The sequence below is a fragment of the Alosa alosa genome, chromosome 10, assembly GCF_017589495.1.
Source record: "Alosa alosa isolate M-15738 ecotype Scorff River chromosome 10, AALO_Geno_1.1, whole genome shotgun sequence".
NCBI classification, from domain to species: domain Eukaryota; kingdom Metazoa; phylum Chordata; class Actinopteri; order Clupeiformes; family Clupeidae; genus Alosa; species Alosa alosa.
The window spans coordinates 2,461,499-2,487,198 of NC_063198.1; the positions used below are offsets into that span (position 1 = coordinate 2,461,499).

General features: G+C 40.9%; 1 protein-coding gene across 4 annotated transcripts in view; it reads left to right on the forward strand.

The window, feature by feature from the left end:
- The window catches only part of ccdc66 (coiled-coil domain containing 66), a 37,410-nt gene extending 18,817 nt beyond the window's left edge, over window positions 1-18,593 (forward strand). For 3 of the 4 annotated variants that reach the window (XM_048255837.1, XM_048255839.1, XM_048255840.1), the window contains 6 exons: window positions 1,476-1,580; window positions 1,864-2,321; window positions 13,074-13,126; window positions 13,480-13,688; window positions 16,634-16,755; window positions 18,145-18,593. In XM_048255837.1, coding sequence (XP_048111794.1) covers window positions 1,476-1,580; window positions 1,864-2,321; window positions 13,074-13,126; window positions 13,480-13,688; window positions 16,634-16,755; window positions 18,145-18,231 — 1,034 coding nt within the window. In that variant the 3' untranslated portion in view covers window positions 18,232-18,593. The remainder of the gene's footprint in view (window positions 1-1,475; window positions 1,581-1,863; window positions 2,322-13,073; window positions 13,127-13,479; window positions 13,689-16,633; window positions 16,756-18,144) is intronic. The other variant, XM_048255838.1, reaches the window with a different exon arrangement.
- The last annotated feature ends 7,107 nt before the right edge of the window (window positions 18,594-25,700 follow it).

A 25,700-nucleotide genomic window follows, 5' to 3' on the forward strand; every position in this document is an offset into this window, starting at 1 on the left:
CATTATGTTCCTATTTTTTGCTCTTTCCAGTTTAGCCTAACAGGAGTGTCACGAATGTACAGTCAAACTGCCCGTGGCTGACTATAACTAAGTTCGGCAAGCCTTTACATGTCATAACATCAACTAAACATAAGTCACACATTCATTCTATCACTTGTAATATGAACGTAGCCTTTTTCCTACAACTAGGTGAGATAATTGGCTATGCCTGTTATACTGAAGTTCCACAGTTAGCTAGCTAGCAAGCTAACCGTTTTACATGGGATATGGTAAGTGTAGCTAGTACGTGCTGAATGGGTTGTAATGTAGCCTACATCGTTTCGACATGAGTAAGTTACATACACATAGTTCTTTATAACTGCCATGTTAGTAAAATTATTGAATGGCCTGTAAATGAACAACTAGATGTAACGTCAAGGTGTGAATAGGCTATCTGTCTTTCCCATTAGAATCAATGATCTATGTATGTTTACTTGTTTTCCGCTAAAATGGGGCGTGATGCAGATTAAATGTAGCCTTATGATGATGCGCCTTTAGTAGGCTACGTAAAGGCAGGCTGCACACACTTGTTTGGGTTTACGAGCCGGCCAAAGAGTAGATTCGTGAACTCAAAGATAATGAATATAGTATTTTATGTTTGTTATGCCCTGTATTAGCTATATTTCTGAAGAATATATTGTGTTGCCTCAGGTCTGCTGCTCATCTTTTGAAAATTGATTTGAAATAATCAAATAGACCTACGTCTTAAAGTTAAGTTAATAAGTAACTTGCTTTGCTTTCATTTGAATCCTAATCAAGATACACACAATAATAATTGCTTTATATTGTTAACATGGACTCCTGAAAAGTTCAGAAATGCAAAATAATAGAATTTTAATCATGCGATAAAATATGTGATTAATCGTGATTAACTATAGGAATTCAGCGATTAATCGTGATTACATTTTTTAATCGTTTGACAGCACTAGTTATAATGCATTTACTGACCTTACAGTAAGATGCTTTAAGTAAATATCCGGCTAGGCGTCACAAATAGGAGAAACAAATAGTTTGCCACACAACACTGATTAAACATTCTTTAGAATGCAGCTGATCCATCAGTGTGATTTCACTTTCAATGAAGACACAAACTCCGTTGCCATTGACAGTGGTCTGTTACACATAGCAAAGGACCTCCAAACGTCGGTGTTTGCGTCGACTAGGGCTACCTCTGCTAAACTCATTCTTTTTATATCATTATGACAATTAAAAAGTGGCTAGGCGTCAAGAAGTGTGAAATAGACGCAGTGGCATCTATGGGAATGGCGAGCTAAACTCATTTCAGGACCATAGTTTAAACGGTGTTACAAAAACGAAATATAGGGTTGACATGATTTGTGAATCATAGCATTCTTTTTTAAATCACATTTTACAAAGCATCCCAACTTTTTCAGAATTCGGGTTATAACAAAAGTTTTTTTTTTTCTGACCTGTAGCCCACATCACAGAGTCTCAAAGTCCATCTGATAGCCTATCTAATGCTCTGAGAATTGAGGAACTCAGCCCAGCCTCTCCCAGACGAGAAACAGGTGTGCAGACAGGTAATGCCTCAACCTTTGCTTTCTTTGTTTCCTATTGTCATTTTGTTTAAACCAAATCAATTAAGTTTGTATAGTGAGATATTAATTGAATTAAAATGTGTCTCTTAAGTGTTTTTCGTGTATTAATTAGATGGACAAATCAAACTAAGCGCCTGTCAACGTATGCCATGTTGGTTCTTTGAATTTGAGAGAAAGGGGCCTGGAAAATCTTTTGAAAAGTCCTCTCTGAAACTATATCGCCTTTAACATCTTACCATTTTGTTGCATTTTCATGACCCGGTAGATATGGCTGGTGTAATCTCAGATGTCAGAGCCCACTGTGGCTATCCTGCCCCTATCATGGACATGGCTGTGGAGCACTGTCCAGCTCCTCCATCCCAGCCCAGGAGATCTCAAAAAGAGACACAGCTGCAGGAGCAGAGCTCAGGGAAGGAGAACATGTGGAATGCCACAGCGGAGCCTCAAGAAGTTAGAGAGAGCAACCTGTATGAACAGTTTCAACGCACCAGCCACAGGACCAGGCCAGTCAATGGAAAACAGCCCGAGTGGAACACGCGAAAGCCCAGCAGGCCATTTGTTCCTGCGTCTGAGCGGTACCCACCAGGCCTGCGTCTGCACCGACAGGAGAGCCGCTTGCGCAGGCAGATGGAGCTGTTGACATTAGTAGAGAGGAATGCATACTCCAGAACCTCAGCTCCATTACCACAAGAACTTGCAACCAGCACGTCTCTGTACATGAAGGTATGGAAGTAATGTTAACCTCTATGATCTGTGTTTGTGAGCAACTGCAGCTGGAGAAGATCATGTAGGTTTCAACTGAAGGTTTCCGCAGATCTGATATCCCTCAGGCTCCATGTCTCTATGGAAGGCTTAGATTTGATAAGACATTAAAGGTGTTCTAAGCAACGCTGGGTAACGTCACTTCTGTTGACTTTCAAACAAAACAGAAAACTAGCTCGCTACTTCCTCCCCCTCCCTCCCGTGCAATTGAAACTGTCCTAAACGTGCATCTCATGTGTGATTTGCTGGAACAGTTTGTTATGTTTTTATGGGCTTGGTTTGCCCAGGTTGTCTTTGTTGCCGTTTTTGGAGCCTGGGCTGTCCACAGAGATTGCGTTTTTTTACAGTGTATTCAGGACACAGGCAGCTAGCGGATGGTGAGGTGATGTTTGCTGTAAGTGACATAAAATGTTTTAGCTTAAAAAACGTGTGGCATTATATATGATATTAATATTTACTTGACCATATCTGATCATAATTGACCCTTCACAAAGTCCCACCTCCCCTTAGTTACTGTTGCTAACTCCGACAACCTCAGACTAGAACTTTTGGAGACCCACGGACCTGATTTCATTTAGAATCTTTTTGAAAGACTCCAGTAGCTCATGGAAGGACATGTACAACATTCAAATTCTAGTTTTGTTGGGTGACAAACTGTTACTTGGGCGGAGTGATTTGCAAAGCACTGCTTCTTGGGGTTTGAAGAAGTAACACCGGAGCTTTTCAGGTGCTGCTTGCAAATCACTCCACCCAAGTAGCAGTGCTTCGCCTGAATGTGAACATAGTACCAAGTCTGTATACGCTTACAAAACGGCTGTGTCTCATTTGACATTGTTATTTGTACTGTACACGCTGTAACTATACAAATCACAGCATGTAAATAAGAAAATGTTGGAGTTCTTAAGAGTGTGCCCATGAGAGGACCAGGCGGGGGTGACACATGCTACGTCACTGATTTTGATGAAACTTGGACAGTTTGAAGGGTCCACCTAAAAACTCAAAAAGCCAAAATAGTACAAAATTTGAAACAACCCAGGGGGAGTTAGACCCCCGTCCTTGTATTAGGCCAAAAAATTGCATAAAATGTTGAAATCCCTCCTGCTGTCAGATTTAAACACAGCAAAGTAACAATCCATGCCATCAAAGGTCCATCCACGGTTAGTTTAAAACTGAGTTACAAGGCGTAAGGTGTGACTGGTGTCAGTTCAGGACTACACGTCTCCACTATGTCACATGCCTTTTGGCGAGTACCCAAAAAATAGCAATATTCAGACCTGAATATCTCCGATGAGCAACCTCCTTTTTTCAAAATTCTTTCTGCACATGAAAGGGCCATCCGTGGACTTCATAAATCAAAAGAAAAATGCTCGTCCTTTTTATTATTTTTGTCGCTGTAACCGCCTAAATAGTGTGATCCAGCCAGTGATTTCAAATGCATATCTATTTCAATGATTGGTTGAAACATAATGTTTAGGTCATTTATGGACAAATGGAGATATATTATCATCAATCATGTCTACTGATCAAATCCAAGCTAGATTTGGGCCTAGTCCACACGTACCAAACCGATCTTTTTTTCCTCCGTCTTCCCTGGAACCGTATCAAGAATATTTGCATCCAAACGGATCCATCTCAACACGACTCAACACGTTACTTCATACCCCAGGCCTATAGGTGGCACTGTTTCTTTACAGAAATTGACCAAAACTTGCTAAACAGACTACAGAATAGGCTATGACGAAATGGCTAGTGCAAGGAAACCAGAATTGTTTGTGTGGACTGATGGTGAACTGTCAACTGTAAAACTAATAAACTTTATTTTACGGTTTGTGAAGGTGCAGTCCGTCCTTTATTTGGCTAACGCAGGTAGGCCTACTAATCACCTTTACTTTCTTTCGTTGTAGGATAGTCCGTGATTCACATTAGTTTTGGCTATCACCGCAATTAGGCTACTAAGCGCCAAGGCTTACCCAAGTTCTAGGCTATTCTGTCGCCACATTTATAATATTGCTATAAAACCGTTAGTAACAGTCAATACGTTTGCCTGCATCAAATCGGCGCATTTGCATTCAGTGTGCTACCATCGGCTAAGCGTGAGTTCTAAGCGTCTTTGTATGCTTATATCTGATTTCTTTCGACTGTGAATGCATGTATATATGTTGTAAGACATGTAAAATAAATGAATGACACTGGCACTCACGCACAAATTAATGTAGCCCCTAAACTTACACACTTTCCTAGTTCTCTCGCGTCACTGACAGTAGCTAGAATGCATAAAAAACACCGGGAAAAACAGTGTTCAGTCCACCAAGTCATAGCTATCATCGGCGCGAAAGCACCAGTTGTGATATTTATCTTAATGGAGTGTAACCGTAGGTAATGTCATGTATGAAAACTAGTATTGTTAGGCAATACTATAAGTGCAAGTCAGGGCAGCTGAGGTGTGGCGATGACATCATCGATCACATAAAGCAGGATGTCGCGGTTTAAGCTGTCTAAGCAATTCAAAGCGGACTACGGTTTCAGAAAAGTCTTGGTTTCGGGCAGTGCGTTTACTGGATTCGTTTGGACGCTCGGCCAAGACGAAGCAAAACCTCTGCGTTTAACCTAAAAAGCGTCTCCGTGTGGACAGGCCCTTAATGTCCTAAGTGCAATATATTCCTTAAGGTAGCTCAAAATAACATCATTGGGTGACATACACCAGTATACCCATAGGTCCAATATTTGCAAATGTGATATCTCCAACATATCTCAGGGCTAGAAACAGTCACTTGGATTCAAATAATAACTTGTAACATTTTGGTAGCCAAAGGTCAAAGGTCAAGGTCACTGTGACCTTATGTATATCCCTTTATGGTGGATAAATCTCAAAAAATCCCTGACATAATTTCATATGTGATACAAATATTCACTTTGACTCACAGATAACAAATATTTGAATCTGGTGGTCAAAGGTCGAGGTCAAGGACCTTGCATTCTTGAGAAAATTGTATATCATAAATGCCTGTAGGGATGTTTTTTCAAATTTGGTACAAATATTCACTTGCACTTTCGTCTTCGTCATTTATCGGTGACCTCCAGAAGGCTCAACAGTGGTATCTGGCATCTCAGACCCAGCTCCCTCCACACTCATGATAGGTAGTCTACCAACCAATACCAACACATTTTTTGGTAATTTGTCTTCTTTGCTGTGGCCATTTATGATCCGATCAGCAACATAGCCAAGCAAACTGCAGTCCCTTGATGTGGGCACCCACAAATACCAACAAATTCTTCAGTTAATCATCTTTTTTGCTGTGGCCATTTATGATCCCATCAGCAACTATACAACAAACAAAACACCAACCCTTAATGAGGGCACCAAGAAGTACCACCAAAGTCTTTGGTAATTCCTCTTCTTTGCTCCCACAGTTTCTGATCCAATCAGCAACATAACCAGACCAACTGTAAGCCCTTGATGTGGGCACCCACAAATACCTACTCATTCTTCAGTCAATCCTCTTCATTGCTTTGGTGGTTTATTATCTGATCATTAACATACCCAGTCAAACCGCAAGCCTTTGATGCAGACACCAACAAATACCAACAAATATTTAGATACCAACTACCAACCATTGTCACAAATTCTTCAGCCATTCCTGTTTGTTGCTATGGCCATTTATGATCCGATCAGCAACATACCAACATCCAAGCAATATCATAAATTCTCTAGTCATTCCTCTTCATTACTGTGGACACTTATGATCTGATCAACAACATACACAGCCGACACGCAAGCCCTTGATGTAGACACCAACAACTACCACTCCAGAAACACAGCAGCAGCGTCTCAGAGTCAATTCAGGTTACAACATGACCCCAAATAGCATGTGAGTGCCATAGCCATTGGCTTGCCTTTTCAGCAGCCTCCGATATTTGTTACAGCTCCTTTCAGTGACCATCCTCAAAAAAAGTCTAACAGAAGTTTTGAGGCTGATTTATATTTGTGAACTATTTCACTATTCACTAAAAAATATTTTTACAACTTGAACATGATATCCTGGAAACACAGAGTATTGTTATTATTGTTATTATCACATGATAATAACATTGTTATTTATCATGTGATAAATGGTTTTAACATTGGAAAATGTTAATCTAGCTTGGCATTACTCCATTAGCACTGTTCCATCAGCCCAACACAGCAGACAGCGGTCATATGCAGGAATTAAAGTGGGAGGAACGCAGTTCCGCCATCTCGGATAATTTAATAATAAATATATTCTTTCATACCAACGATACAGCGCAATTATATTGTTAAAATAATTGGGGAGTTAATTTTCGTGTGTACAGAGGTGACCAAGAAGCTATCAATTCTTGTCCAAAAAGTATTGCTACACCACGATACTCAATATGTTGTCCAACGGTGAATCATTTTTCCCCGTTGCACCGACACTGGATTTTAGGGTTCCCCCACCTGCCAAATCCCACTTTAACCACTGGTCATGTGGCATGCAATGGAAACAGATTCACAAGTAATGTACATTATCATGTTTTCAATGTTTCAGACAGATTTCCTTGGGAACCTAATATGAAGCTAGGTGGTTATACCATATCAGAGTCTCTGCTTTAAAACAACTTGTATAATAAGCAGGGTCTACAGACATGTTTTTACGATGGATGGACATCGAGGTACAGTAGGCTACAAAACAAGTAAAGCCCAGTAGAGTACTGACTGACTTGCTATATACGAACACCCAATACCCATCCATAGTAATCATCATGTCCTTGTCCACTGGGTAACCATCATGTCCTTGTCCACGGGGGCAGCCGTGGCCTACTGGTTAGTGCTTCGGCCTTGTAAAGGGTTGCCGGTTCGAACCCCGTGCAGTAGGAACGGCTGAAGTGCCCTTGAGCAAGACACCTAACCCCTCACTGCTCCCCGAGCGCCACTGTAGCAGGCAGCTCACTGCGTTGGGATTAGTGTGTGCTTTACCGCACTGTTATGTGTGTTCACTGTGTGCTGTGTGTGTGTTTCACTAATTCACGGATTGGGATAAATGCAGAGACCAAATTTCCCTCACGGGATCAAAAGAGTATATATACGTATATACTTGTTTGTAAAAATCTCCATTTTGGATGTCCATAGATCCAAGAAAACCAGCATTCTCTTTAGAATTGGGCTGGGATAAACGATTATTTTTTAAACGATTAATCTAGCGATTATTTTTTCGATGCATCGATTAATCTAACTATTCATTTTTTCAGTCCGATTCGATTTCGATTCGATTATCTCCCCATTAATTGACTAATAGCAACTTATACATGTTGATTTACATATCTGAATGAAAAAAACATGAATTCCTTAACTCCACTTAATATGTGTTTATTGCTCTTAAGATTCCAAAATAAAAGACTATACAAGTGCAAAGTAATGCATTCTTAGTCAGAGGTAGCATTCAGCTCAGTTCAGTAGTGTATAGGTCTAATTGAGTCCCTGTCACTTAAAGACGACGTTCGTGAGGGAATCCTTGCAATTAACATTAACACAGTTAAAACGCTGCTGATGTGTGGATGCAATTCATAACGTAGTTCAAATAACGGTTCGTACTTCTTGGGACAAACACTTTTGAGTCTTGGAAAACACTTTTCCATTTACATCGGGATTTTGCAAACATTCAGAGTCAATAAAATGAGCCCTACATGAGTAACGAAATTGACAAGCAGATGTAAGTAAGCATGCTAAACTTGACATCCAAACAGTATTCTAACGTTACTGCTTGATTGCATAACTTAACTTAGTTTGGTCTCCTCAGTGTACTATGTTGTGATGAGACCTTAGCAGAGTTAACTTTAATGCAGCAGTTTTGAACAAATTTGCGCAACATGGTCATGATGCTAAGTGGATTTAATAGCAATTTAGCCCGCCGTGTTCTATGCAATGAAGAACGTCATCGATTACGTCGACGCGTTGTCCCAGCCCTACTTTAGAAGGTTTTAAAAAAAATATCTGTGTGGGCTAAAACACTGTTTATGTGTGGACGAAAGACCCAAACATAAAATATCTGGTTATGTGTGTACAGGGCCTAGGCCTAAGTTGTGCTAAATTTGAAATAACTCCCTCAAGGTGTTTCCAGGATATTGTAAAAATACAGTAGGCCCATGTTGTTTTTTAGAGAGATCACAGTAACATTGACCACTCAAATCTAATCAGTTCATCTTTGTGAGTGTAAGTGACTGTGTGTGCCGAATTTGAAAGAAAAAAAAAACTTCCTATAGGCATTCCTCACAAGAATGTGAGGTCACAATGACCCTGACCTATGACCTTTGACCATCAAATTCAAATTAATTTGTTATCTGTGAGTGAAAGGCCCTTTCCGAAACTACACTCTCTCCCTAGCCACTTGCACTCCTAACCAAGTGTTAAAGGAACACGCCAACATTTTGGGAAATTATCTTATTGTCTCTGCCAGAGTTAGATAAGATGATACATACCCTTCTCATCTGTGTGTGTGCAGTACCTCAGTCTGAGGCACCCACTGTTAGCATAGCTTATCATAGTTCATTGAGGTGAGCAGTTCCAACTAGCCTATAGCACCCAAAAGTGATAAAAGAATTCCAACATTTTCCCATTTACATGGAGAACTCGATTTAGCTGTAAGGGTGATTCCCACCTGAGTGCACACCGTAACTTAGGGGAGTTGGTAGGGATTGGTTTCAGAAAGGGCCAGTGTGAATGTTTGTATCACATTTGCAATTATGTCAGGGATTTTTAGAGGTTTATTCACCACAATGGGATGTACATAAGGTCACAGTGACCTTGACCTTTGACCTTTGACTATCAAAATCTTACAAGTTAATATTTGAGTCCAAGTGCTAGCCCAGAGATATGTTGGAGATATCACATTTACAAAAATTAGACCTACGGGTATACTGGTGTATGTCACCCGATCATTTTGAGCTACCTTAAGGAATATATTACACTCAGGACATCAAATGTAGCTTGGATTTGTTTAGCAGACATGATTGATGATAATATTTCTCCATTTGTCCACCATAAATGACCTAAGCATTATTTTCAACCAGTCATTGAAGTAGATATGTATTTGAAATCACTGGCTGGATCACACTATTCAGGCGGTTACCACGAAAAAAATAATAAAAAGGCCAAGCATTTTTCTTTTGATTTATGAAGTCCACAGATGGACTTTTTCAAAATTCTTTCATGTGCAGAAAGAATTTTGAAAAAAGGAGGTTGCTCATCGGAGATATTCAGGTCTGAATATTGCTATTTTTTGCGTATTCGCCAAAAAGCATGTGACATAGTGGACATGTGCAGTCCTGGACTGACACCCGTCACATATAAGCCTTGTAACTCCAGTTTTAAACTAACCTTGGATGGACCTTTGATGGCATGGATTGTTACTTTGTTGTGTTTAAATCTGACAGCAGGAGGGATGTCAACATTTTATGCAATTTTGGGCCTTTTTTTGAGGTTTTTTGCCCTAAAACAAGGAGGCGGTCCTAAATCCCCCTGGGTTGTTTCAAATTTTGTACTGTTTTGGCTTTTTGAGTTTTTAAATGGACCCTTCAAACTGTCCAAGTTTCATCAAAATCGGTGATGTAGCATGTGTCACCCCGTCTGGTCCTCTCATGGACACACTCTTAAAAGCTTGCCCATTTTACTCCGGAGTTGTTGTACATTGGAGAGGAATAGGCCTAGAGCTAGCAAGGACGTTTTATGAACTTGCCGATTGTGTGGAAGTTGCTCACCAGCCTGTCACCCAAGTATGGACACATTCATGTTTGGCACTGTAAATAAGCAAACATAGCAAAATACATAGAATACAAAAGAATCTTTATTTATCTAGTCATTATTGGAAAATAAGTCCCATCAGGGCAAACAGGACCCTGATGCGAACTAGTCTCTTGTACTGTCATTGTATTTGGTAAATAACTTTAGTACTTGAATGGTCCACTCTGTGAGCTGTACCATGCCAACAGTGAGCAACAGACAGCTCATCCAGATGGATTTCTCACCATGGCTGGGGATTTCAACCGTGCAGACCTAAAGACTGTGTTTCCAAAAACACACCATCACATCACAGATTACAAACCCAGCAGCATGTCTGCTTAAGAAACTTAATAACTTCTTTGCATGCTTTGATGCAAACAACTCTTCATGACCAGGTTCTCTGCCTCTCTTTAACCAGCGTGAAGAGATCCCAGGATCTATGCCTGCAAAGCTACTGGTCAAAATCTTCCACACCTTTCTGAGCTAGACTCTTGTCCCTACATGCTTCAAAGCTACCATAATTCCATCCAGCTTCAATAACTACTGTCCTTTTGCACTGACTCCCATGAAGTGCTTGTAACATGTTTAAAACTATTGTGTGTTACATCAACACTGAATGAACTTGAAAGCAGTCTTTCGACATTGGATTAGGTTACTTGCAAATGCCGTTGTTCATGACCTGACAGTTCCATGGCAAGTCGTTTTAACATACCTTATGGTAAGCCACCTACACTGGATAAACTTGAAAGGATTGTGTGTACATACAAGGATACAAGGAAGTTTATTGTCACATGCATATAGTTACTGGAAGTAAGAAATGCAGTGAAATTATGTCTGGTGTCAGCCTATTTGTGCATTTATGGGGGGGGTAAGTATGTTGGGGATGTGTGTTGGAGAAGCTTCCTGATGAAATAATGTGCTGTGTATGTAGGGGGGGAGTGTACTGCAAGTATGGTGAAGGGACTTACTATTGCAAGCAGAGTACTGTATGTATGATGTATGTGAGTGATGACAGTGAAGATGTGTGTGTGGGCGGGAGGGGAGTGGAGCAGTGACTGTGTGTGTGTGTGTGTGTGTAGTGTGCAGCAAGTATGTAGAGGAGGCTTACTGTAGCAAGCAGTGTGCTGTATGTATGTGAGGTGATGACAGTGATGATGTAAGTGTGTGTGTTTTTTTTTGTATGTGTGTTGGGGATGGGGGGGGGGGGCAGAAAGGCTAGGCAATCAAGGACATGTGTAGATAGATAGAAATCAAAAATAATAAATAAAAAGTTCTATGGAGATAAGCAAAAGTTGGAGAAAGTCAGATATGTGTGTGTGTGTGTGTGTGTGTGTGTGTGTGTGTGTGTGTGTGTGTTTTGACATGTGATGAAATAAGAAAATAAATAAAAAGGTCTGTAGCATAGGGAGAGGGATGTAAAAGTGCTAAAAGTCATGTAGGTGTGTTTGTGGGGGGTCATGAGTGCTGAGAAGTGAATGAGTGCAAAGTCAGTATAGTGGGAGTTCAGAGTTCGGATGGCCTGGGGATAAAACTTCTCCTGAGTCTCTCAGTTCTGGCTTTGTGACTACATGGCGTCTTCTTGATTTCAGCGGTAGGAATAATCCATTGTTAGGATGAGAAAGAGTCCTTCCAGAATCTTTTGGGCTCTTAGGAGTACTCTTCTGGAATAGATATCTTGTAGAGCAGGGAGTTGAGTTCTTATAGTATGCGTTCAGCTGAGCGCACTACTCTCTGCAGAGTACTACAATCTCTAACTGTGGAGTTCCCATACCAGGTGATGATGCTACCAGTTAGAACACTCTCAACCGCTGAAGTGTAGAAGGCCTTCATGATGGATGTAGAAACTTTGAATTTCCTTAGCTGGCGAAGGAAGTAGAGTGGTTGTCTGGACTTCTTCAGAACATATTGAGTGTTAACAGTCCATGTTAAGTCTTCAGTAATGTGGACACCAAGGTATTTAAAACTTGTGACTCTCTCTACAGGTTGGGCTGATCATTAGTGGGGTGTAACTGTAGTTCTGCTGCTGCCTTCTGTAATCCACTACCATTTCCTTGGTTTTAGTGATATTCAGTGTCAAGCTGTTAGATTGACACCACTGTGCCACCTCATCAACCTGATCCAAGTAGAGCTGTTCATTGTTGTTACTAATCAGGCCCAAGATCACTGTGTCATCTGCAAACTTGATGATGGAGGTATGACTACTGTTGGCTTTGCAGTCATGTGTGTAGATGTTGTACAGCAGTGGACTCAAAACACAGCCTTGGGGAGCACCAGTGCTGATGGTTAATGAGTCAGATGTCAGACCCCCCACTCTAACCACTTGTGAACGGTTGGTGAGGAAGTCAAATATCCAGTGATACAGGGTGGTGTTCAGTCCTAAGGCCTTCATCTTCAGGCACCGTTTTAAAGGTATCGATTTATTCACCGGTATTGATTTAAAACTCAAACAATACCCAACCCAATTGAGCCTTTTGGCCTGCACCTCAGACTAAAGGACAGCTCACCAGGCTGTCAGGAGGTTAAACTCTCTCCCCTCTGCCACCTTGAAGACTGTACTCTAACTTTGGACTCTCCCCCGTCTTCGAATCCTGGAAGACTGGACTATCATACTCCAACATACACATACATAACACACACACACAAATAGCAGCAGACACTCTGCAAATGAATACATAATGTGCCTTTTCATCTCTTATATTGCTTGTGTATTATTGTGCTGTTGTTTTTACCCTATCGTGGGCGTGAGAGAAATTCAACCCTCTATGTCTTGTACCGCAGAATTGACAATAAAGTTGACTGTCTTGACATTTTTAGTAGCAGTAGCCTACTAATTATGCCGTTACTTTTACATATGAATTTTAACATTTAATTTGATATAATCTAGAAGCCATACCTTTTCTAATCCCAACAATACAAGTAATTGTTTTTTCTAACTTCAGGAAGACATTTCTGATCAACCAAAATCTCACTCCATGGTGGTCCATGCTGAGAGGTAAGTGGTATAGCTGCTAAGATGGAGCCCTGTTAAATCCATTTCACCCCAAATTCCATTTGTTATTTCTTTCCCCAAGATTCCATCATGATATGAATCAGAAGCACAACACCTGTTACCAGTGGCATCAGTCATTATTTGATTTTAATTTCTTGAAACAATAATAAATTACTGCAGTTGTTAGAAAAGAGAAGTTGAGGCGAGAAAACTGTCTGACTCTGATTGTAACATCTGTCTAACTGACTGATTTTTTGCTTGTGAATGTCTGGTAACTTTGTTATATACACTTGTATTGTAGATATGTACAACACAGATGGAATATGTCCTGTTGATTTATAATTAATTATCTCCAGTAGGGTGTGCTGTTCCCCCATCCCAACCCTCGAACTCCACCAACAGCAGCAGCTCCAGGCCCACAGTTCAGCCAAAAAGAGTTCAGAAGGCTCTTGTGATGCCCCCCCTTCACCAGACTACGTCCCCTATGTACGCACAGATGAGGTCTACCAGCTAGACCCCTTGGCTATGCCAAGGACACAAGAACCTCAGAGGAAACAGCAAACAGGTTTGTGAATATGTACGCACACTCAGCCTTCACTCTGTCGCCAAGATGGATTAGTCAACTGGATTTGTGAGTGGGCATTTGTGAGATCAGACTGTAGCATCAGCTACTTTAACTTGACATAGTCTAGAGTGGAGAAGAAATCCTGAGTAAAGAAGGTCCACGGAAGTCTACATCAAAGCAACTATGCAGAACCACAGCTATTGCAAAAATAGTATTAAAGCATTTCATTCATTTTATTTGGACAGGACAGGGGAGAGTGAGACAGGAAGCAAGTGGGAGAGAGAGATGGGGTGGGATCGGGAAATGACCGCAGGTCGGATTCGAACCTGGGTCCCCGTGGTCACTCGGACCCGTACATGGTACGGGTGCCTGCTGCGCCACAGCGCCCCCTCATTTGATATTTTTAACACAAGGAATTATGAGAATAATATGTAAACGACGGCGACGAAATTGTGAATTTCCAGAGCACACTTGGCAATCGACTCCTACGGACTTTCCCCTAAAGATGGCAGCAAAGATGTTTGGCTTTAGGGACCTTCTACTCACTACCACGTAAGTGCAATGTTGTTTGCACTTACTGTAGAAGAGGTATACAACTGTAGAAGAGGTATAAAAATAGCGTTTTGTAGTGGCGAAATAATATGCCCTTCTCACTTCCACGCTGTTAGATTTGAGTGGTTTTCTGTATGTCTTTGTTTAATACTGCAGAAACTGCGGGGACAGGACGTTTATTGTAAGCAGACAGAATGTTACCTTACAATAGCAAATGGTGTACCTAACTAATTGTTCCCCCACAAGAGACATCTTAATTGAATAAGGCTATATCACTACCCGCTTCCCCCCCTCCAATTTGAGCCCAGACATGAATGTATATTCTGGTATTATAATTAGCCAGGAGTTTCCCAGATCTTTGCTTCAGTTTCTTACCTTGGCTTCACCTTGCAACATTGTGTTGTGCTGTGCGTACAACAGGGTTACCAGAACTCTGTTGTTACATCCAGAATAAAGAACTATTCTTTCGCAAGCCAGCCTCAAGTTTTACCTGCTCTTAACTACACTGGAATCTACTCGGTCAACTGTGTCTCCATTTGGAATTAAGGAGACAATTTTAATAGCATTCTTCAACGCTAACGAGCTTTGACTAAAAACGGTAACATCGAACTTTCTCAAAACACATCCGAATGACATGATTTGGATGTCAACTCAACGTATGTACTCCCAATCATCCGTAAATTGATCTAAAGTGCATTTTACTCCGGATAATTCCTTTAACCTATTCCATTAAGATAGCTAGGTGGCTACCATGCTCATACTGAACTTTTAATGGCAAACTGCAAACAGAAATGTCACGCTAGCAACAACTCATTACATGTTTCCATTTCCTAACAATTCTACTATTAATAGCTTAATATTGTGCTGATAATGTGGCAAACAAAGGCTAGAGTTGGATCAGCCTTATCCTTTGTGAGCAACAGCTGGCAAAAGGACGTTATGAGAACCGTTTAGACTCTCTTAAAGTCTTAAAGTGACAATGCACCATTTGACAATACTTCAAGTTCAAATTGGCAGAATTTCTTAAAAAAATAATAATTTACACTAATAAATTAAGTAAATTATTGGCCTTTTGTTTTACTTTAGTTGTTTGTGTTTTTTTTTATTTTTTTTTTTGGGGGACAATTTGTTGTTGCATACCCCTCAAAAAATGGGTAGCTGCGCCCCTGTGTCCATGCACCAAACTGTCCTTTTTCAACAAATTAATTTATGTGTACATTTAGTGACTGTATACTCATCGGCCTGTAGATGGTGTTGTTGAGCGAAGGGTTGCTGGTAGAGGATGATGAGGAGAAGAGCTACAAGGCAGGACTGTCTCGCACACACTCTCTCTCACAAACAAACACACACACACACACACGCACACACGCACGCATACACACACACAAGCACACACACTCATATCCACAGGCTAGACACACACACACAGATACGCACACACAAAAAAACACACATGAACACACGCACAGACATGCACACATGAACACACACACTATTAGAGCCCAACTGATTCATTGCCGGGCTGATATTAGGCATTTTCCAAACTAACGGTATCAGCAATTATAACGGCCGATAAATCATTTTAAATTCAGTAAAGGAAGACCGAATATTGATCTTTCATTTAGGCTGCATTTCCAGTATTGGTGTTACATAGTTTGTCCACCAGATGGCGCTATGCGGTACATCTAGTTAAAGGAGAATTCCAGTGTGATATTGACCTAAAGTGTATTGAAACATGATACCGAGTGATTCAAGATGGCTGCAAACGCTAAACTTCGTGAAGATACTGTGTGTATAAATCGTCTTGTAAGTAAACTACCAGTGCTTTTTCAAAGTTCTCAATGTCTCATTTTAAATGTCAGGGACCTCGGAAGTCTACCAATGAAGTGTGGAGATACATTGAGCCTCGTAAATGGGTGTAAAACAGTGATTTATTTGCATGGCTAGCCCGATGCCGAAGCACCACTATTGAAAAAGCTGTTGGTAGCATCGGCTAACTAGCCAGATTTTTGGAGTGCAGGGGACAAGCCGAGATGGGCTATGAGACATACGTTCACACTCGGTATCATGTTTCAATACACTTTAGGTCAATATCACACCGGAATTCTCCTTTAATAAGAGTTTGACTTATTTTAAGACATTATAGAGACAAATTAGACAAATTTGCTTAAAGGAGAATTCCGGTGTGATATTGACCTAAAGTGTTTTTAGGTCAAGGGGACAAGCCGAGATGGGCTATGAGACATACGTTCACACTCGGTATCATGTTTCAACACACTTTAGGTCAATATCACACCGGAATTCTCTTTTAATGCAGTGGCAGTCAAATTTGCTTGTTTTCTTGATAATATGTCTTTGCTGTGAGAATTTACTGATGTCTTCTGTGTGGACAGTTGTGGCTAGCAGTAGACAAAGTACACCTGTTGCTGTTCGAGACCCCCTGCTGCATCCAGAGCTGCTCAAGAACCGCGAGAGGCAGCAAGCCATCCTCAAGGGCCTTTCTGAACTCCGACAGGTATGAAGACACATAAGCCAAATGCACTTTAGTCCATTTCCACTGTGTAATTTGAGCTCTACCATTCCCAACGTACCGGTAATTATGTACTCAAAGTGGCATTGAACTCATTTTATGACCTTATTGTCACCTTGTATGAAATGTTAAAAATTAGGCCATGGACCTACTTGTTAAGGTTCATTGCTTGATGGACATCAGCTCTTTGTTCATTAACATTTGTGTTAAATTAAGTTCTACTTTGATTTGAAACGAATGTATTCCAAGTACATTCTACATTTCATCTTTTTATAATGACGCCATAGAACTCACTACATTTTGACTGTTTATACAAACGGTATTGATCAAATGTGAACACAGTTTGTGCCATTCAGAAGGGCAGTGTCTTATCAGTATTTTTTTTTACAGTATTAAAGCTCTCCTAAAATTAAACTGAAAAAGAATCAGGTGTGGTGGATTTCTATGACTTAACGGATGCATGTATGGTTTTTATAAACTTTGATATTACTGCAATTATTATGAGACTTCAAGGCCTGTACACATCTTAAACAGACCAGACTAGCAGTCAAGGAGTGGGGTGAGGGAGTTCACAGTGACACCTGGCTAGATGGTCGAGGTGAAGGAGTTCACAGTGAACTAGATGGTCAAGAGCGAGAGGATGATGTAATTGAATGATGGTGGTAACAGAAAGGCCAAGTAACAGGTGGCATGATAAGAAGCCCTGTTACAACTGGAAAAAAACAGAATCTGGGAAAAAACCCAGAAGGAGACAGTTTTGCATATCATTTATGCATGATGAGACAATGGGTTCCACCAATAGTTGTAACCTTGGTGGATGCTGATAGGCCAGGTGTCTTTCGAGGGTGGCGAGAGGGCCCAACCCCAAGGTTAAGGAGTATAAAAGATAGGTCGCAGCCACCTGTTAGTCAGATCTCATCGGGGGCCGCCATCTGATGACATCTCACCTCAGCCTATTGCTTGACACCTGGTCTGAACATTGTTTAGAGGCTGGATTATCACTGCAATACGGGGAATAAAGATTCAGCAGTCTTCAGAGATCTCCTGTCTATTCTGTCTCCTTCGGACGCTTTGTCCCAGAGTGCTAATTAGTAATAGTCAAGTGATAAATTGCTAGTGGATTCGAAAGTGGACTAGTTTTTCCACGACACAGGCTTCCACACTCCATGACTGTTTTTAAGACTAATAAAAGTGAGATGAACAATTTAATTGGTAATTCCTTTCTTTTCAAGCTATTTATGGAGGCCAGCGTGTTACAGTAAGGTGCTCTCAATAATGTGTTAAGATGAGGTTAGAAGTGGACTGTATTCTACCATGCACAATCCTTTTACCCAAATGTGCCTTAATCTGTTGGGGCTGGGATGTCCTCCACAGGGTCTGCTGCAGAAGCAAAGGGAATTGGAGACTGGTCTGAATCCTCTACTGCAGGGTCAAGGACCAAACATGGCGGCCCACTTCTAGCACAGGCTCATCGGCTACTTAGGAGTTCTATTTTCTAAAATCCGTCAACAAGCACTTTAAACAGGACAAAATCATGGAAGCGTTTACTGTACTTGCATTTGCACTTTTTACCCTCAACCTGTGGTCATAAGGCTGCTGTAAATGCTACTGAATTTATATTTTGTAATTTGTATGAATGTGTATATTTTTGTGGCACTTGTGGTATCAGTAACAATTATTGTAGACCATCAATGAACATGAAACCATTTGACATTGTCTGTGACTTTTCTGTTGAACAGAATACTTGGACTACCAACCAGAAGTGTGTTGTCTGATCAGACTTAAAATTAAGTATTGATGTGAAATAAAGTATTTTAATAGTACCTTTTTGCTTTATTACTTGAATGGGAAAATGTGGAAGGACCTACATTTACATGTAAGCCATTTTGCTAGTCACTTTTATTTCTGTCATAGGGAATTCAGGCAAAGGGGGTCACCACTACCAATTGTGTTGGCAAATGTTCACTACGCTATATTATTCTGAAGACTATGTATCTCCTCTGGACATACTTCAAGAACAGGGGCCTCATTTATAAAATGTTATGCACAGATTTGATCTCAGACCGTGCATACGCTCAAATACACACTAATGCTCAGATTTATATAAACGGTCTTTGACGTGGAGAAGTGCTTGTCTCCACGTCAGGTGGAGATGATCTCACATATTTCTTGCAGGCTAAATGCACGTAAATGCCGTTTACGCACCTCCTGAAATTCGGAAATGGTGTTTAGGCACCTCTAAATTCCGTTTATCCACCTATAAATAGCATAAACAATTCTAAATTAAGCTTATGCCATTTTACAATTGTCTATGAATTTATACTCATAAATTGTTGAACCTTCCCTGCGTAACAGTTTGTCCATATTGCGCTGCATTATGGTGTCAGTGACCAATCGTCTTGCAGCAGTCAGCAGGAAGCGTCAAAAATTAGTCACACCGCATGTCATGTAAATGAGTTTGGATAATGGATGTATTTTTTAAATGGATATACACCAATTTCTAAAGCGTCAAGACAGCACCCCTCATACTGAATATGACAGAAAAAGGGAGGAGCATCTCGCTGCAGCCTGCGGGAAGGCGGGGCTTGACATCAAGCCCAGCCCACATCCAAGTCAGCCATGTTTTTTTGTATTACGTCACGCAGTTTAAAATTGCTGGCGGTGAGAGGGAGGCAGTCATCAGCAAAGAGAGCCAGGACTCGCAACGAGACTGAGCGAGCTGCTAGTGCTACATTCTACAAACCAGCAACTTACTGCAAAACACGTTTTATTCTGTAATTCAACACGTAAACTGTGGATTCAAACCAGTGCAACAACTCGCAACAGCACCAACGTTTCCATAAGAACGCCGTTGTCACATTACTCGTTCGTCAGATAGGAACTAGCTGGCTAGCTAGCCAGCAAAGTTAACCACCCAGATGGCAAGAGGCTGGCGGCGGCCCACCGGTTTAGCTGTCGCCGGCGGACCGCTGAGTTTTTCCACATCGGTTCTACCGCGGTCCGCTGGGCTAACGAGCCGCAACTTTGACCACCTTTATTCATTTATACGGCGGACTGCCGGTGGCCTAACGTTACCATCGCGGGTTGCTGACAAGTAGCCTATCTACCGGTGGTCCGATAGCTGCTTGCTATCTGGGCAGTAGCCTATATTTGAGATGAGGATATGTCTAGCTTGATCTAACCGGTTAACGTTACACAATGCATGCTTCTGGTTCACCTGTTGTTAATAAAGCAAAATCGCCCCTTTGTAGGCTACATTTGGTTGTAATGGAGAATTCTTGCTGATAGTCCATGATAATGAAACAACACACCGTTCTACTTTTAAGGGCTAAATGAAATGAAATATGGCTCGTTTTCCGTTTGAACACATTGTCATCAATATTTAAAATTACAATTTTTTTTTGAATGCATGTTATTGTTTCAAAACCGGAAATCAAATGAACGAAAAAGTACACAAACCCGATTACAATAACTAGCCTAGGCCTAAATTAAAAATTCACTGTGGTTGCATGAAATGTCATTTGTGTTTAGCCTACATCAGTGGTACCCAAACTACGGCCCGCCATCTCATTTTGGGTGGCCCCCCAAAACATGTCCGTGGTATATAGCAACCGGCCCGCACGGGAGTACGACATAGTGACAAACTATAACCTCCGCAATTTCCCCCATTCATTCTCTATGGCGAGTCTTAACAGGACACATGTAATACTATTTTTGTCCACTGGTGGTTTTTTTGGCGCCGTTTCGCGTTTGCCATCAAAAACGGAATGAAATGTAGTCATACCTGCAAACAATGTAAGAGGCCTATGCTGACTGCATCAGTGCTCAAAGTATTCTAAAAGTTTATCAATGAATTGTTAATAACTAACTAACTTATATTCACTACTGATGTATTTTTAATCTTCATCACTATCATCATATTCATCCAGACTGGCATTTATGTTCTCCTCATCATCCTTTTCCTCCATCTGATTGCTACAAGTTTGTAACCTACTCAATTCCGTGCACTTTAATTTGTTTGAAAGACAGGAGCAGTCAGGAAGTTTGCAGGTCCGTACACATTTGCAGGCCAAGTTAGTTTCATCTTTGTCTATGTCTGAATCTTCCTTTGTGTTCGCCCTGTAGCAGGATCTATGGTAATGGCCTTCTGCTGCTACTAAGTCACGACTGGCTATGGATAGTACTCTTTTGTAACCTTTCCTGACGGCTGCTCTTCTGATTTTGTCATCAGGTCTTAACTCTGCACATTTTGTTAGACTCTCTTTTGTCCTTTGACCTTTCAAATACTTGCTACATTTGTCACAAAATACAGGTACTGGTCATATAATTAGAATATCATGAAAAAGTTTATTTATTTAAGTAATTCCATTCAAAAAGTGAAACTTGTATAATGTATACATTTCTTCCACACAAACACAAAATATTTTTCAAGTGTTTATTTCTTTTAATTTTGATGATTATAACTGACAGCTAATGAAAACCCCAAGAAACAAAAGGTCATTGCTAAAGAGGCTGGCTTTCCCCGGAGCTCTGTGTCCAAGCACATTAATAGACACCAACATTCAAAAATGTGGGGAAGATTCACAAAGAGTGGACAGCATCAGAAGCGTCTGGCCTAAAGACAAAAAGGACTGGACTGGTGCTGAGTGGTCCAAAGTTATGTTCTCTGATGAAAGTAAATTTTGGATTTCCTTTGGAAATCAAGGTCCCAGAATCTGGGGGAAGAGAGGAGAGGCACAGAATCCACGTTGCTTGAAGTCCAGTGTAAAGTTTCCACAGTCAGTGATGGTTTGGGGTGCCATGTCATCTGCTGGTGTTGGTCCATTGTGTTTTCTGAGGTCCAAGGTCAACGCAGCCGTCTACCAGGAAGTTTTAGAGCACTTCATGCTTCCTGCTGCTGACCAACTTTATGGAGATGCAGATTTCATTTTCCAACAGGACTTGGCACCTGCACACAGTGCCAAAGCTACCAGTACCTGGTTGAAGGACCATGGTATCCCTGTACTTAATTGGCCAGCAAACTCGGCTGACCTTAACCCCATAGATTTCTATGGGGTATTGTGAAGAGGAAGATGTTATACGCCTGAGGCTGAAGGCCACTATCAGAGCAACCTGGGCTCTCATAACACCTGAGCAGTGCCACAGACTGATCGACTCGATGCCATGCCGCATTGTAATTCAGGCAAAATGAGCCCCAACTAAATATTGAGTGCTGTATGCTCATACTTTTCATGTTCATATTTTTCAGTTGGTCAACATTTCTAAAAAAAAACTTTTTTTGTATTGGTCTTAAGTAATATTCTAATTTTCTGAGATACTGAATTTGGGATTTTCTTTAGTTGTCAGTTATTATCATCAAAATGAAAATAATTAAACATTTGAAATATCAGTCTGTGTGTAATAAATGAATATAACATACAAGTTTCACTTTTTGAATGGAATTACTGACATGATTGAACTTTTTGATGATATTCTAATTATAATGAATCAATGAATGAATATAACATACAAGTTTCACTTTTTGAATGGAATTACTGACATGATTGAACTTTTTGATGATATTCTAATTATATGACCAGCACCTGTATACATTTGGCCTCATAAACTCTTAAAGTCGTTGGACCTTCCCTTTCGGTCCTCTGTGACAGACGGTTCTGCAGATATCTTGTCAAGCAGTTTCCATATAGTAAAGATGCTACGCCATTTTCTGTGATACAATATGGATGGTATTCTACCCTCAGGGAGATCTTTAGCAAGATCAAGGATGGGGCGATAGGCTCTTATTTCAGCTGCTCTCAGTAGTGTGTTCCATGACTTTATGTTCATACAGTAGGTGCCACAAGGTTTATCATCTGAACAATGTATTAAACACTCCCCCTGAATATCACTACTTCCTTCTGCCATGCTTCTCTATTCTGGGATGTACAACAATTTAAAAGCAACAGAGATATATCAGGAATGATGTGCTAAAATGAGGCCTTTTCCTACTCAGCAACAGTGTGTGTGACTGTGTGTGTGCGAGAGAGGGAGAGACAGAGGGAATATATGAAGTGTGTGTGTGTGTGAGTGAGAGAGAGAGAGTGTGTGTGTATGTGAGGGAGAGAACATGTTTGTGTATGTGAAGTATGTGTGGAAGAGAAAGAGAGTGAGAGTGCAGTGGCTTGAGCTGTGGCTTGACTGTGCATCATCAGTATTCTGCCACTCTCATCAGTATTCTAGCTTACCAACTGAAACTGCTCTCTCACACATAGGCTACATCTCTATATTATTTAAGTAAGTATATATACTCTTTTGATCCTGTGAGGGAAATTTGGTCTCTGGATTTATCCCAATCCGTGAATTAGTGAAACACACTCAGTACACAGTGAAGTGAAGCACACACTGCTTCACACACATCCCGGCGCAGTGAGCTGCCTGCAACAACAGCGGCGCTCGGGGAGCAGTGAGGGGTTAGGTGCCTTGCTCAAGGGCACTTCAGCTGTGCCTACTGGTCGGGGTTCGAACCCTCCGGTTACAAGTCCGAAGCGCTAACCAGTAGGCCACGGCTGCCCCTAATTTAGATAGATAGATAGATAGATAGATACTTTATTGATCCTCAAGGGGAAATGTTTGTCCTTTCTTTTGTTCACACACAAATTGGGGAAGTCTACAGTACAGTTTACAGCATACATCATTGCTTGATAATGATGTTAGTACCTTACTTGGGCCGGTTGGGTTATTATATCTAGTCTTTCACAAGTAGCCTAGTCATTGGTCATATCCTTACTCATTCTCACACATCTGAATCATAACACAAATAAAAATAAACAGGACCCTTGTAATCTGTTTTTGACACTACAACAGCCATTGTTGTTCTGTAGCCTAACTAAACTGCTTCCATCCACATACTGGCCCTGTGGCCCAGCAAACACCAACACCAAGGTTGCCAGATTGGGTTGAGTGATTTCCGCCCATTCACGCTCAAAAACCCGCCCAATCTGGCACACTCTGATAAACACACTCTAAAGTTGGCAGTTTATATTTGTACTGTATAATGTTCAGAAAAGAAATCTAGTTCCAGACAAATTGAAAAAGCAGAATTTAGGCCTAATAGTTATGCAGGATCTACATGCATTCTCTTTAGAACTGAAATATCATGGCATGTCCGATCATTATAGTTTTGGTATCATTAGACATTGAGTGCATTGAGACTTCTCACAACTTCCTCCATACCACTATACCTTAGTTCTGTAATGTATTTTACATTACATTGAAATGCATTGATTTTCAATGGACAGCTATTAGTTATGGGTCTAAAATAGCTGTGTAAAGTGTATTCAGCTATCTAACCCATATATTTTCTAAAAGCCTATACTCTCTAGATGTGATATAGCAAGAGTTTGGATTTGACCCACCCATTTTTAGTCTTTTGCCTCTATCTAATCCTATATTATATAGGTGAAAAAGTGTATGACGGATGCATTTTAGCCTATGTAATTCATGAAAAGCTAAATTATCCATCTAAACTGTATATTTTCTAAAAGCCTATGCCATCTACATATGATATAACATAGATTAAGACATATCGCATCATCCCACACACTTGCATACAGCTATACCTACACATAGGCATGTATTGTGAATTGCACTGGGTATGGGTATAAAAGCTAGTAAAAATACAACTAAGCTACCACTTAGAAAAGGTTATCATACCAAAACATATCTCTCAGACATAGAGGATTACGAAAATCATTGCTAGATTTTGCCACCTTTGGTGATACCAATTTCTGCTCTGGCCCATGGACTATAAAGCCAAAGTGTATGGGAAGTGACGTAGGCAAAGAAAACATGGCTAAGTTGGATGTGGGCGGGGCTTGATGTCAAGCCTCGCCTTCCCGCAGGCTGCAGCGAGGTGTACTTGGGAAAAAGGCCTCAGCTATAAGCCCAAAGTGAGTGAGCCCCAGAAACAATACAAAACTTTTTGAAGCTAATTTGGTACATGCGTAATACTGGCCACCACCGCAGCCGAAAACAAACAGTTACAAAGAGTCACACACATGGCGGGCTCAGAATTCGCAATTGGGAACACGCTGACGGGAGTCAGCGTAATGAAGGGAGATTGTGTAATACAGGCCACGACCGCAGCCGAAGCTTTAAGATGGATTCGAACCGGGCAATGCTACTGGCATGATTCTTTATGTTCTTGGCAGAGCAACGCATTCGCAATAGTGCTACGGAGGCGATGTTTAGCGTTGTGCTCTATATACATTAGACTGGGCATTCATTTTTTTATTTAATTTTTTGGGGGCTTTTTTGCCTTTTATTTGGACAGGACAGTGGAGAGTGAGACAGGAAGCAAGTGGGAGAGAGAGATGGGTTGGGACCGGGAAATGACCGCAGGTCGGATTCGAACCGTGGGCACTCGGACCCGTATATGGTACGGGCGCTGGTGATATTCATTGAGCTACATCCCAGTAGAAGTTAAAGCAGCACCAAAGAACTTTTCCTCTGTCGCACGCACACTTTGTTTATCCAACGGCTTTGTAAATAACGATGTCCATACACAAGGTAGAATTTGTTGCATGATTTTATGAAAGTAGGCTATGATGTATTGCGACATCATGCAAGTCAAATTTGTAGTTTCTTATGTCTCATTCCATCGAACTACAGATCCGCTACCCGATCTGGCAAACTTACATAGTGCGGTTATAGCCGATAGAGGGCCGCGAAGTGAATGCAGAAGTGCTGTTCACCCTGTTACGAGTTGATGAACCACGGAAACAATTTTGGAAACATTATTTTAAGGTACAAAAAAACTCTTTGGTGTTGCTTTAAGTGACAGCTTATTCACAGTCCTCTTCAATGTTCTGGCAGTCAAGTTTCCTGCAGCTGCATGCATCTATACATTCCATGCGACTCTTTCTGAATAGAATAGATTAAATAGAATAGAA